The 14,523-nt window shown below is 17.0% G+C and overlaps 1 protein-coding gene across 1 annotated transcript; it reads left to right on the top strand.

The window, feature by feature from the left end:
* Window positions 1-133: 133 nt before the first annotated feature.
* On the top strand, window positions 134-3,429 carry INS49_014388 (uncharacterized protein; the record flags this gene model as incomplete). The annotated part of the gene is made up of 4 exons (XM_043175079.1): window positions 134-579; window positions 632-747; window positions 802-969; window positions 3,425-3,429. The coding sequence occupies 4 exons, from the start codon at window positions 134-136 to the stop codon at window positions 3,427-3,429; spliced, it is 735 nt and encodes a 244-aa protein (XP_043022024.1).
* Between the last annotated feature and the right edge of the window lie 11,094 nt (window positions 3,430-14,523).

Below are 14,523 nucleotides of genomic sequence, written 5' to 3'. Positions count from 1 at the left end.
CATCTCTAGGCCGAATGGGACTCCATGGGACTCCCTGACCCAACTGGTGCTAAATCGCGAGGGGCATCTTGAACTCATCGCTAAGCACACCAGAAAGGTGAAGTAAGGAACACTTGTATAGGATTGTGATTGAATGGCGCAAGCAACCACCGATCCGGGCTATTTAGCAAAGCCACCAGGGGACTGCTGCATTACGGGAAGCTTGCACGACGGCGAGCCACGCGGGACATACGAGACGGTCGAGGGGATAGAGACCTACGTTGTCCATCCACCTGACGGACGTTCCAATGGAAATATCGTGCTGTACTTCCCAGACGTCTGGGGCTTTTTCAACAATGGACTCCTTGTCATGGACGGCTTCGCAGACGCTGGATATCTAACCATTGGTCTTGATTACTTCAGAGGCGATCCAGTAGGGAAGCACCGCAAGGACCGACACGATACGACCACGGAGCCGGACTTCGACTATGAGGCTTGGAAGAAGAAGCATCAAGACTTTGCCGCTGAGGCTGTGCCGGGATGGGTGGACGCAGTGAAGGCCAAATATGGCTCGTCAGGGACGAAATACGGATGCGTCGGGTGAGGATATCTACTTGTTCGTTTTTTGCCGCAATGATGACTGACTGTATAGGTACTGCTTCGGCGCGCCGTACGTCTGTGACCAGCTCGCTGAGGGTGGTATCTGCTCCGCCGGAGCCTTCGCTCACCCGGCCTTCCTCAAGGAGCACCACTTCCGAAATCTCAAGAGTAAGAGTCTTTTTACCCAATGCCCATGAGACCATACTGACAACTTGGGAAAAGATCCACTGTTTCTCTCTTGTTCGGTGGTTGACCATACGTTCGACGCCCAATCTCGGCGACGGGCGCTCGACATGCTGGTTGAAGACAAGAAGACATATCATTTGCAGCTCTTCTCTGGGGTTGAACACGGGTTCGCCTTGCGCGGGAACCAGAATGACTCTTATGAGCGTAAGTCGCCCCGTAATTAAATCTTTGTAGACTCTCTCAGGTGAGAACTCATCTGAATAATGGTCTCGCAGGGTGGGTGAAAGAACAGAGTCTTCGGGGAATTATAGATTGGTTCAACTTTTGGCTCGCTCGTCAATTGTCTTCCATCAGATAGGGAGTATACTTCTATGGATCTTGATAGATAGTAAATACGTTCTTTACTCTAACGAAGGCATCAGTAGTAGGACGTTAATTATTTGCAGAATGCGTCTTGATATTAATACATGCCGGATACCCTGTTCCCTACTGGGCTTTATAATTACTTGTATCGCCAATGCAAACAGCGTTCCAAAACAGGGGTCCAGCCCGATGTTGTTCAATGCCTCGACAAGGATGTTGAATGCTCTATCGAATAGTAATTTCCGCTTCTGGTTGGCTCGTGAACATCTCCCTATCACCTGCATAATCGAACACCCCAACTCTGTAATAGATCAAGACTCCAGATTTAGTATCATTGTCTAGTGTAAGGATGAGACCCGAAGTATATTTATACTTTTCTGGTGTGAACTGAATCACGTCTATCGCAAAGAGACAAAGTTGACGTTGAAATTTACTTTCCTCTTCGACATCGTTTTTGGGCACCCAATCCAGGCAAGAGCTAGTGTCGCCCGAGCTGCTAGATACCTCCCACTTGTCTGGCCACCTGCCTTCGGGTTCCACAACGAGACGGCCGCTGCTTGGCTCCACTGGTGTCTGCAAAACCTTTCCAGAGAGCGTTATCATCAACCCAAATGCTACCGATACCATGGCACTTTTGTTAGAAGCTCGCAAGTCCGATTTGATAACTTGGAACATAACCCGTTCCACATCGAGAGCGTGAGGACAGCGAACACCCCCATTTCAAAACGCCCAGCTCCAGGATGGGGCAATATATCGTCCCCAGTCGTATAAAAGCGCAGGCAATTCAGTATATAACAATGCTGATTCTTTGCATATCCAACGGAGCTGCGTATAAAGGTCATTATGTTGCCATAGCCCCGCAAGATATTTTATTAGATTTTCTTGCGTTTAGTACGAGCATTGAATAAACTTAACCACACCGGCTATTCCTTTAAGTCTATCCAAGGCGTGTATAAGCGCCCTCAACAAGTAAGCCTCAACAAATTTCAACCAATAAAACTTTTGTCAATACTTAGGCATAAGCACATTAAACTCCCACCATCCATCCTTAAGGAAAGTTCCCTAGCCGCACCAAAACTACACGGTTTTGTTGCTAAATACAACTTATCATATAAACATCATCTCCTCTTGCCACACCCAACCACAAGACACCCATGCTGTCTTTATGGTATCTTTATTTACAAGTTTAACATATCGTAGTTCAAGTCGTATAGAGTATGAGCCCTAGATATTAAGCTTTAGTGTGGAGTAAAAGTTAAGAGTTAACATTTCCTTAGCAAGCCTTGAAAGGAAATGCTTACCAAACGAAAAGCATTTAGCCATACTAATAGTAACTCTTAAGTAAGCAAAAATATTGCACATTATAATAGCTTTAACCTTTTAATTATCTTTATTATCTTATATAATTCATGAAGCATTAATTTAAAAATATCTCATTCCAAGCTTCTTAATAACATAAATTGCATCCTAAAAGGTTACCAGCATATTTTACACCTATATACCCATAATTTCATACTTAAATTTATTTGTTATTGTGGGAATAATGGGTGTTGTTTGTATAGAGGACTGTTTGGGATTAGGCAGCTTTAGCTTGTTAAGATGCTTAGCAGGCAGCAGCCTTAGCATTGCATATAAAATAATTAGCATAGTTAAGCCTTTTACCTTCCTTTTTTTTATAATTAACAATAATTAACTATTATATTAACTAAATATTATATTATAATATATAATTAGCTAATATTAATTAATAATTGCAAGGGTAATTATAAATTAGCAAGGCTTAAAGAAATAATCTTTTAATTATGCTAATTAATATTATTAACGTTATAAATTTATATAACGCAATTTATAATAATAATAATATTTAATATATAAAGAGGTAGTTATTATAATAAAAAACTATAATAAACTCCCTTACTTTTAATATATGCATGTTTATTACGCCTTAAATAATCTTAATAATAACTTTTAAATTTAATAATTATAATTAAAAGAACTAAATTAATATTTATTTTTATTAATAATATATTAAAAACGAGCTACCTAAATAATAGGGGATAGGTTTTGCTAAACCCTCTTAAGGATAACTTAAGGAAGAGCTTTAATGTAATAAAAAGGGAAGATAAAAATAAAAGGGAATTAAAAAAAGGAAAAAGATAAATATTTTAAAAATTCTTAAAAATAAAAAAAGCTTAATTAAAGCATTAAATATATAAAAAAAGAAAAAAGTTAATTTCTTAAAAAAATATTTAAAATAAGTATAAAAGCTAGCTTTTTATAATTAGCTAAAATTTAGCGTAATATTATTTTTTATATAATTCCTTATACTTATTAATATACCCTTTTTTAAGTATTTTATAATAAATATTATAAAAACTATTAAAATAAAACTTTGCTATTTTTAATTAAGCCTTTAAATTTTAAAATTTACCTTATTATAATCCTAATTATTATTATTATTTTTAATCCCTTGCTTACTTATTTTATTATAGCTTTTACTTTTTTATAAAAGCTTTAAATATTTTTAAGATTTACTTAGCAATATATTTATTAATTATATTCTCTTAATTATTAAAGTTTGCTTTAATAGCTAGCATTAATATAGCTATTAAAAATTTAAATATCTTTATAAAATAAAAAGTAAATTTATTCTTTTTTTAATTATTATATTAAGCATAATATATTAGCTTTGCTAACTTTTACTTTTACTTTTTATAAAGCTTTTACTTTGCTTTTGCTTTTTATAAAGCTTTTACTTTGCTTTTGCTTTTTATAATGCTTTTACTTTTAATATTTATATCTTATATTTAATTACTTAATTAGCTTATTTATAAGCCTTTTAAATTATTCCTAAATAAATTTTATTATTATTTTAATTATTTTAAGTTAATTAATATACTTTAAGTTTTATTTATATTTATTATTAAAATAAGTAAATAAAAAAGATCTTTATATATGCTAAAATAAGCATTCTTTGTTAGCTTTAAAATATTTTATAGCATAATACTTAAATTAAAGGCTTATTTAATTAAAGTTATGCTTAATTAATTTTAAGTTATTTAAAAGTTTATACCTTATTATATATTAAATATTTAAAATTAAATTATTAAATTAATTTATATTAAAGGTATTATTTCCTTTATACTCTTCTTATAATTAATAATAATCTTAGCATATTATAATTTAAATAGCTGCTATTAAATAATATCTCTTTATAATAAAAGCTTACTTCTTGCTTTAATTACTTTTATATTATTAATCTTAATAAAAAGAATTAATATAAGTATTTAAATAACTTTATTAATTTTATTAAGCTTTAATTAAATAATAAATATTTAAATAATAATATTAATAATAGCTTTAAGCATCTTATAATATATAATTTTAATTAAAAAAGCCTTAGCTTAATCCTATACTTTTTAATTATTCTTTTCTTAATTCTTTTTAAAGTAGTTTTTAATAAACTTAATAATATGCTATTTATAAAATACTTTATTAATTTATCTTAATTTTAATGCAAACTTTTTATTAAAATCTTATATTTTATTTTTTAAAGCAGCTATTAAATATTTATAAATAAACGCTTTAGCATTTTTATTTATTTTACTTTTCTTATTTTTTAATATAAGATTATTTTATAATAAATAATAATTTTTTATTTTATTAAAAATTGCTATTATTTAATAATTAAGTATATAAATAAGCATAATAATAAATTTATAATTCTTTATTAATTTATATTATTAATATTTCTTAAGTAAGGTATAATTATAATGCAAAAGTTATAAAACATCCCTTTTATATTAAAAAAATTAAAAGTAAAAAAGGCTTAATATTATTTTATTAAATTTATTAATTTAATTAATTTTCTTAGCTTAAAGTAAAAATTAATACTTAAGAAATATTTTTATATTATTTTTATAAGCTTATTATTAAATATTATTTATTTTATATTAAAGAATAATAATTAATTAAGAATTTAAAATTATTAAATATTATTTAAGAAAACTTTATTTATAATAATTCTTATTTTAAAGGAATTTTTAAAAAAGTTAATACTTACTTTTTAAGTAAAGTTTTATTAATTTTAAATATTTATAATATTTAAAAATTATAATGCTTTATTAAGTAGGTTTTTAAAGTTATTAAAGTAAGAAAGTTTTATAATTATTAATGCTAAATTATTCTTTCTTAAATTAATAAGCTTAATTATTAAAATTAAGGCATTAAAGTCTTAAAATATCTTATAATATAAAAATAATTAAAATCGCTTTTTTACCTTATCTTTTTAATTAAAAAATATCTTAGCTTTTAATTATAAAGAAAAAAAGTAAAGAAAATAAATAATAAAGTAAAGAGTAAATAATAAAAGTTAAGTAATAAAAAGAAAAGATATAATAATAAAAAGAGCTTTATATCTTTAAGAATTATTATATAAATAATTAAGGTAAAAAGGGTTAAAAATAAAAAAAAAGATATAATTAATATTTAATTATAATTTAAAGTAGCTTTTATAAATAATTATTACTTATTTTTAAATAAGAATTAAGTAAGAAAAAAGATTAATATATTAAAAATATATTATTATTAAAATAACTAAGTAATAACTAATCTTTAACTTTTAATTAATAATAATATAAAAATAAAAAGAAGAAGAAGAAAAGAAAAAAAGGAAAAGGGCTTAGCTATAAATAAATAAATATAGCAATATATATAGGTTAAAGTAATAAAAGTTAATAACTTACTATTCTTAAGTTAAATAATTATATTAATTAAAAGAAAAAAGTAATAAAAAGGCTTATAAGTTATTATTAAAAGCCATTAATTTATTATTTTGCTAATAATTAAAATAAAAAGGTATATAATCTTTTATTTTTCTTAAATAATAGCTAATTATAAAATACTTTCCTTTTAATTTATAAGTTTATTAAATATAAATTAAAATAAGTTACTTAATTAAAATTCCTTTATAATAAAAAGATAAATAACTTTTTTATAAGTAAAAAATTAAAGGTAAATAACTTCTTTTTAATAATAAATTAATCTTAATTAAAAGTAAAATAATAAATTATTTTTTTTAATAATAAGGTAATTTATTATTAATATTGCTTACCTTTTCTTATTATAGCAACTTTATATATATAAATTTCTTTTTTTCCCTTAAATTTCTTCTTTTTCCTTTCTTTTTTTAATATTTTTTTAATTTTAATTAGCCTTTAAATTAAGCTAAAATTAAAGCAAAATATCATAATCTTCTTATCCTTTAATATCTTTTTATAATAATATCTTTATTATTAAACTCTTCTTAATTAAAATTAAGGAGTTTAATATAAAAGGATTTCCCTTTTCCTTTTTAAGCTATTTATTATAACTTATAAGCTAAGCAAGTCTTAATTAAAAGCATTTATATATCTTTTAAGCTAAAAGGCATTCTTAATAAAAATTAATTTATTAAAACTATTCTTTATAATACTTTTATAAAAGATATTTATATATATAAAATTATTAATATTAAATAAAATTAATACTTTGCTTAGCAATTTATTAATCTTACCTTTAAAAAGATAATTAAGGAATTATTTAATAGGTTTTTTAATAAGCCTTAAAAAGAATGGTTTTTAAATAATATTAAGAATTTAATTAAAAGCTATATAAATATTATTATTATTAAAAAAAGTAATAAAGCTCCTTATAAAAAGTATATAATAATAATATATAATTACTTTAATTATTATTATTAAGTAGCTTTATTTATAGCTTTTTATAACTATTAAAATGCTTTTTCTTATAAATATTGCTTAAAGTATATAAATTGCAATTTTTCCTTAATTATAAATAAGAATGTTTTTATTATAATTTCCTTTTTTAATTACCACTCCTTATATAATTTTTATAATAATATTTATATTAATTATATTTATTATATTAAGGGATTTAATTATACCTTAAATAAATATAATAATATAAAGAAGGTATAAAAGGCTATAATAATTAAGTAAGTAAAGTTTAAAAATATATTTAGCTTTATAATTATTATTAATAAAATAATATAGCTTAAAGGAATAATTAGCTTTAATATTATTTAAAATAAAAAAGTTAATATTATTTAAGGCTAATAATTATAATCTTATAATATAGAATTCTTATTATATTAATTATAAAAATAAGCTTTTAATAAGATATAAATAATAATTAAAATAAAAAAAAAAAAAAAAAGTAAATTAAGTTATTAAAAAGAAAAAGAAAGTTTTTAATTTTAATAAGAAAATAATAAATAAATATATAATAAATTTTATAATGCATTTTTTAAAAATATAATATTTTATATTTAAACTTAAGGCTAAATTTAATTAAGTAAATAAATATATATAAAAAGAAATTTTATATTATAATAAATATATATATATATATATATATATAAAAATAACCCCCCTTTTCTTAAATAAATACTTAAGCTAAGATTTAAAAGTATTATTAAGCTAGTTATATTAAAAATATTAAGGGTTATTTAATTAAAGTAAAGGAATATTAATAAATTATAAAGATTTATTTTTTAAGTTTCTTTATTTTATATATAAGTATATTATAAGTTTAATATTTTAAATATTAAAGTTTAAAAAATTTAATAAGTTTAAGCTTATAAATAATTAATATATTTAAGTAATAAATAAAGATATATTTAATTAATTTTAATAATAATTAAAGTTAAGGTTATTTAAAATAAGGTTAAATAAGTTAAATTTTATTAAAATATTTAAAAAAAGGTTATTATTTATAATAGCTATAAGATTAGTTTTTTAAAGTAAATAAGGTTTAGGTTTTTATATTTTAAAATAATTAATAAATCTTTTTAATTATTTTAATAAAAATATATTTAAAAGATAAATATTATTAAATATTTAAAGTTTATAAATATTATTATAATAAATATTATAAATAATAAAAGGATTAAATTAATAATAAGTTAATTTTTAAAATAAAAAATAATTAGCTTTTTTTTACTTATTAATAAATAAAATTAAGTTATTTTTTTTTAAGGAAATAAGTTAAGGAAAACCATAATATATATTTTACTATATAGCTTTCCTTTTATAATTAAAGATTAATTTAATTATTACCTTTATATTTTATAGGAAATTAAGGAGTAATTAAAGCTAAGAATTAAAAGCATTTTAAATAAAAATATTTAAAGTTTAAGTTTAAATATATTATATAAAAATAATAATTTTAATTAAAATAATTAATTTAAAGCTATAAAAAAGATAAAAAGGATTTTTTTTATAAAATCTTTTAAGTAAAGTTTAATTAATAAAGAAAGTATAAAATAAGATTTATACTTAGCCTTTAATCCCTTTATTAAATATTTTTTTAATAATAATTATAATAATAAAATGCTTATATTTAATAATATTATTAATATAAAGATTATATATTAAGATTATAATCTTCTTAACTTTAATTATTAAAAAATATTAAGTAAATTAACTTATATTTTTTTATTCCTTATTTATTATTATTTTTATTAAAAGCCTTTATTTAAAAAGGAATTTTTAAATAAAAAACTTCTTAATACTTTTTAAATTAATTATTTTAAAAAGTATAACTTTAACCTATCTTATTAAGTTATATTATCTTTTAATTAGCTTATTATATTCTTAATTAAAAAATGAATATTAAATATTAATATAAATTTTAATAAATAATTAATTTAATATAATTAAAATAATTTTATTATTATAAATTTAAGTATTTTATTTATTATAATAAAGATAGCTAATAATAGCTTTTTTAATATTAATATATATTCCTTTTTAATAATATATAGCTTAAATCTTAAAATAAGTAGCATTTCTTTTATAATACTTAAAAAGAGTATAATAATTCTTAATAATTTTTTACTTTTAATTAAGGTTATTAATAACTTATTATTATAATAAATCCTTTTTAAGTTATTTTTAAAGAATTCCTTTATAAATAAAAAAATAATAAGCCTTTTTATAAAAAAATAATTATTATTATAATATTAAGTTTTTAAGATAAGTTTTATAGTAAAAATATTAAGTAATTTTAAATAATTCTTTTAATTAAAAATAATTATTAAGTAATAATAATTTTTAATTAAATAATTAAAGTTAAGATAATTAATTAAAGAAAGTATTATATTAATTCTTAATATTTTTTTTAAATTTATAATTTACTTTATTTAATAGCCTTAATAGCTTTTTAAAAAGTATATTTATAATAATATTCTTAAAATCTTTAATATAATAAATAATAAAATTATATATTTTAATTATCATTAGTTATTTTATAATATAAGCGCTTAATATATTTAAAGTAAATCCCTTTAATTATTAAATTAAAATATTAAAATTTATTTTTAAAGTAAAGTAAATATTATAAATATAAAAGTATAAATATTTAATTATATATAAAATAGTTTTATATTTTTATTTTATTATATTATATAGCTTTTTAATCTTTATTTAAATATTACTTTTATATTAAATTAAATATTATAATTTATTTTTAATTTATATAAGGTATATATTTTATTTCTTAAAATTTATATTTATTATAAAAATAATTTTATTATTAAAATAATTAATATTAATTAAATATAGCTTTAAAGTAATTATAACTTTAAAAGTATTTATAATTTTTTAATAATTTAAAGTTTATTAATAAAGTATATTTTTTTTAAAAGGTTAAATAATAGCTTAATAATAATTTTATAAAAAGGTATTTATATTTTATAAAAGTTTAATAAGCTTAAAAAGAATTTAAACTTAATTATATTTTTATAAATATTTTATTTATTAATTTTAATAATTTTCTTATTTAATAAAAATTAATTAAATATTTTATAAGTATAATTAATAATATTAACTTATTATTTATATTATTTTAATTTAATAATATTAATTACTTTTTTAATTAACTTAAAATTATAAAGAATATTATTAAAATTCTTAATATATTTAAATATATATTTTTAAACTCTTAATAAGGTAAATATTTTTTTATTTTTATAATTTATTTTTAAATCCTTAATTATAATATTATTAAAAAAGGATTTGCATATTATAAAAATTAAGTTATAAAAAATTTAAATTATATATTATATAAATTAAATAATAAAATTTATAACTTTTATAAATAAGTTATATTATTAAAATAATTTAATTAAAATAAAAAAGATTATAATATCTTAATTTTTTTTATTTAGCTTAATTTAATTATATTTTAAGAAAAAGTTAAAAAAAATAATATTTTATATATTATAAATTTCTTAATAAATTTATTTATTAATAATAAAATAAAAATATTTTTAATTATAACTTTATTAACTTTTAAAATATTATTAATAAATTAATAATTAAAGTTTTTCTTTTTTATAAAAAATTATTAATTTTTATAAATAATATAAGATTTCTTAATAACTTTATTAACTTAATAATTCTTAAGCATTTTAATAATTATTTTTCTTAAAGCTTTTAAAAGTTAAATTATTTTTACTTAATATACCTTATAAGGAATTATTTAAATAAATTATAATAACATTATATTAATATTAATTTAAATAATATAAAATTAATTTTATATTAAAGATTTCTTTTAATTAAAAAGTAAATAAGTAAATATTTCTTTTTTTTATTTTAAAAAGAAGTTATAATTTTTTTATAAAAAAGCATTTAATTAATTAAGTATTAATCTTAATCCCTTATTAATTAAAGAAAACTTAAGCTAAATTTAAGTATTATATTTGCTTTTATAATTTTTATTTATAGCTAATTTTATTTCTTTTTTATAAATAGGTTTTTAATTAATTATATTTTTAAGAATAATATTATTAAAAAAATAGTTATTTATAAAATAAACTTTAATATTTATTTATTTATAAAGAGTTTTAATTAAAAGTTAAAAGGTTTTATTAATTAATTTAATAGCTATTAAAATAAAAGAAATTTTATTAATTTATTTTTTAATATATATAATTCTTTTTTATAAATAAATATTATAAATATAAGTTAATATTTATTAACTTTTTTCTTTAGTTTAATAAATCTTTTAAACTTTAATTTAAAAATTTTTTATAAATATAAGAATTAAACTTTTTATATTTTTATTTAAAAAAATGCTTAAAACCTTTTTATCTTTTTTTATCTTAATATTAAGATAAGTTAATATTATAATATATATTAATTAATATTAAGCTTTAATTAAGGCTTAAAAAAAGTAAAAAAATACTTTTAAAAGCTAATAAATACTTTTAAGAAACTTAAGCTTTTTTAAGTAAAATTATTTTAAAGGGCTTTTAATTCTTTTATTTTAAATTATATATTACCTTAATATTATTAAGAATAAAATAAGCATAAAGATATTTTTTTAATTATTTAAATATTAAGTTTATATTTAAAAAAAAGAATATTTTTAAAAGAATATAATATAAAATATTAAGGGCCTTATTATTAATAATAAAGAATATAGCTTTAATTTTATTTAAATTAATATAAATTTTTTTTTTATAACTTTAATTAAAGATAAAAAATTTTTCATTATATATTATTAAGTTTATATTATTAAGTAAAGTATATAAAAATTTATTATATTTATAATATAATAAAAGTAAGAAATTTATCTTAGCTTTAATATTTAAAAAAATAAATTATAAAAAGTAATTATTTACTTTTATATAAATTATTAAATAAGCTAAATTAAAATATCTTTAATTAATTATATTTATAATAAATAGTAATAAAGTTAACTTAATATTAAATAATTTATAATAAATTAATTAAAGTATTAATCTTAATATTATTTTTTAAGAAAGTAATTATATTAACTTTAAAAAATAAATTTTTAATATAATTTTTAAAATATATTAATTTAAAAAATATTTTTAATAAAATATATGCTTTAAATTATATTATTAATAAATACTTAATTAAAATTAAATTAATATTATTAAGCATTAAGATATTTATAATATTTATTTTAATAATTATAGCTAGAATTGCTTAAGCTGCTTTTTTTTTAAGTAATAAAGGTTATTAAATATACTTTTTTAATTTTAAATTTATTATATTTATTAAGCTTGCTTTTATTATAAAAAACTTAATATTTTCTTTTTAAGTTTAATTTTAATTAATAAATAAGTTTTTCCTTTTCCTTACTTTCTTTTTATCTTTAGCTATAAATTATTATTAATAATTTAAAATTAATTATTTTTTACCTTTTTAAAATCTTTAAATTAAGTATAATTAGCTTTTATAATTCTTATAACTTTATTTTAATCTTTAATATTTTTAATTATATACTTTTTTTTAATTATAATAATATTTATTTAAAAAAGTTTATTATTACTTATAATTATAAGCTTTTTTTTAATATAAATTATATAATTTATAAAATTTATAAGTATTAAAATTAAGTTAACTTTCTTTTAATTATTAAGCTTTTAAATTACTTTTAAGGCTTTTAATAAAATCTTTCCTTTAAATAAAGAATTCGCTTTAATAAACTTATAATATTTAATTATATAAAATAAATTAAATCTTTCTTTCTTAAATAAAAACTTTAATTAATTATAAATATATCTTTTTAAATTATAATTATTTTAATTATAATATAATTAAATATAAATAAAGTTTAAATACTTTAAAAGGCTAGCTTAAATATCTTTAAATAAGCTAAGAAATATTAATAATTTTTATAATTTAAAAATTATTAATAAATTATTTAAGGAAAATTATTTAAGCTTATTATATTAATATATATTATAATTTTAAAAAGTATAGCTATAATAAACTTTAAGTAACTTATTTTTTTTAAAAAAAAGCATTAAAATTATAGTTTATATCTTATTTTTATTAAAATTACTTTAATTAAATCTTATTAAAGGCTATTAAATAAAATTTATAGCTTTTAGCTTAATTATTTTAAGATTACTTTATTATTTATTATAAAAAAAAGCTTTAATATTTTATTAAAATAACTTAAATTTATCTTTAAATTTAATTAAGTTAAATTTTAATTTTATAAATTTTTTAATAAATTTATTTATATTTTATAAATTTTAATTATATTTTTTAATAATATTAATATAATTAAATTTAAATAAAGATTATTAAGCTTATAAGTTTTTATTTTAAAGATAATTTAAAAAATTAAAATTATTTTAACTTTTTTAAAGAAAATTTAGCTTTTTTAAATTAAGTAAATTTTAATTAAAATTATTTTATATAAATAAATATTTATTTTATTTAAAATATTTAAGTTTTTAATTAATAACTTTTAATAAAGCATATTTAAAGTTTAATTAAAAAATATTCTTTATTAACTTATAAGTAATTCCTTTCCTTATTAATTATTTTTTTAAATATAATAAAAGTATTTTATAAAAAGGCTAAGTTATAATAAAAGAAATATTATTTATATTATTAAATTCTTAATTATATTTTATAATCTTTTCTTTTTATACTTTTAAGTTATTATAAGGGTTATTATAAATAATATTTTTAATAATTATAATTAAGTTTATATAATAAATTTAATTATTAAATTTATAAAAGGTAAAAAGCTTTTTTTTTTAATTTTTTTAAATAAATTATTTAATAATAATATTTTTAATTATTTTTTATTAAGTTTAAAATATATATAGCATTGCTTAAGTAATTTTAAGATTTAATTATTTAAATAGGAAAATTAATAAATAATAATTTTAAGGTTATTTAAAACCTTAATAATATTAATTTTATTAAACTTTAAGGTATTTAAATTATAAATTATAAATAAAGCTATTTATAATAAAATTATTATATTAATAAAAAATAAAATTTTTAAAATATTAATTTAAGTTCTTAATTTATTATTAATAATAAATTATAAGGTTTAATTAAAGTAAGGTTAATATTTTAATTAATAATAAATAAAATTAAATCTCCCTTTTCTCTTAATAAGTTTTTTAAAATTCCTTTCTTAACTTTAAATAAAAAAAGATAAATAATTTTTAAGGTTTTAAGGTATTTTTAAAATAAGAATAAATTTAAAAGAACTTTAAACTTAAAAGTATAATATATATATTATAATAATTTTTATTAAAATAATAATAAAATAAAGAAATTTAAAAGTAATAATATTTTTAATTAAAATAATTACTTTTAAGGAATTTATTTTTAATATTATTATAAAATATTTAAATTAAAGTTTAAAAAATAAAGGTATTAATAAATATAATAAATAAAATAAATTTAATAAAAGAATATTTTATTAAGAAATAAGAATTATAAGGCTATAATAAAAAAAGCTTTTTAAATTTATATTTAATACCTTATTTATTAATATTATATTAAACTTTTAATAAATTAAATTTAAGTTTAATTAAAGCTTAAA

This window comes from Diaporthe citri (assembly GCF_014595645.1).
Source record: "Diaporthe citri strain NFHF-8-4 chromosome Unknown scaffold_7, whole genome shotgun sequence".
NCBI lineage: Eukaryota > Fungi > Ascomycota > Sordariomycetes > Diaporthales > Diaporthaceae > Diaporthe > Diaporthe citri.
The sequence above is the reverse complement of the archived record's forward strand: the minus strand, read 5'-3'. Positions and strand labels throughout refer to the sequence as shown.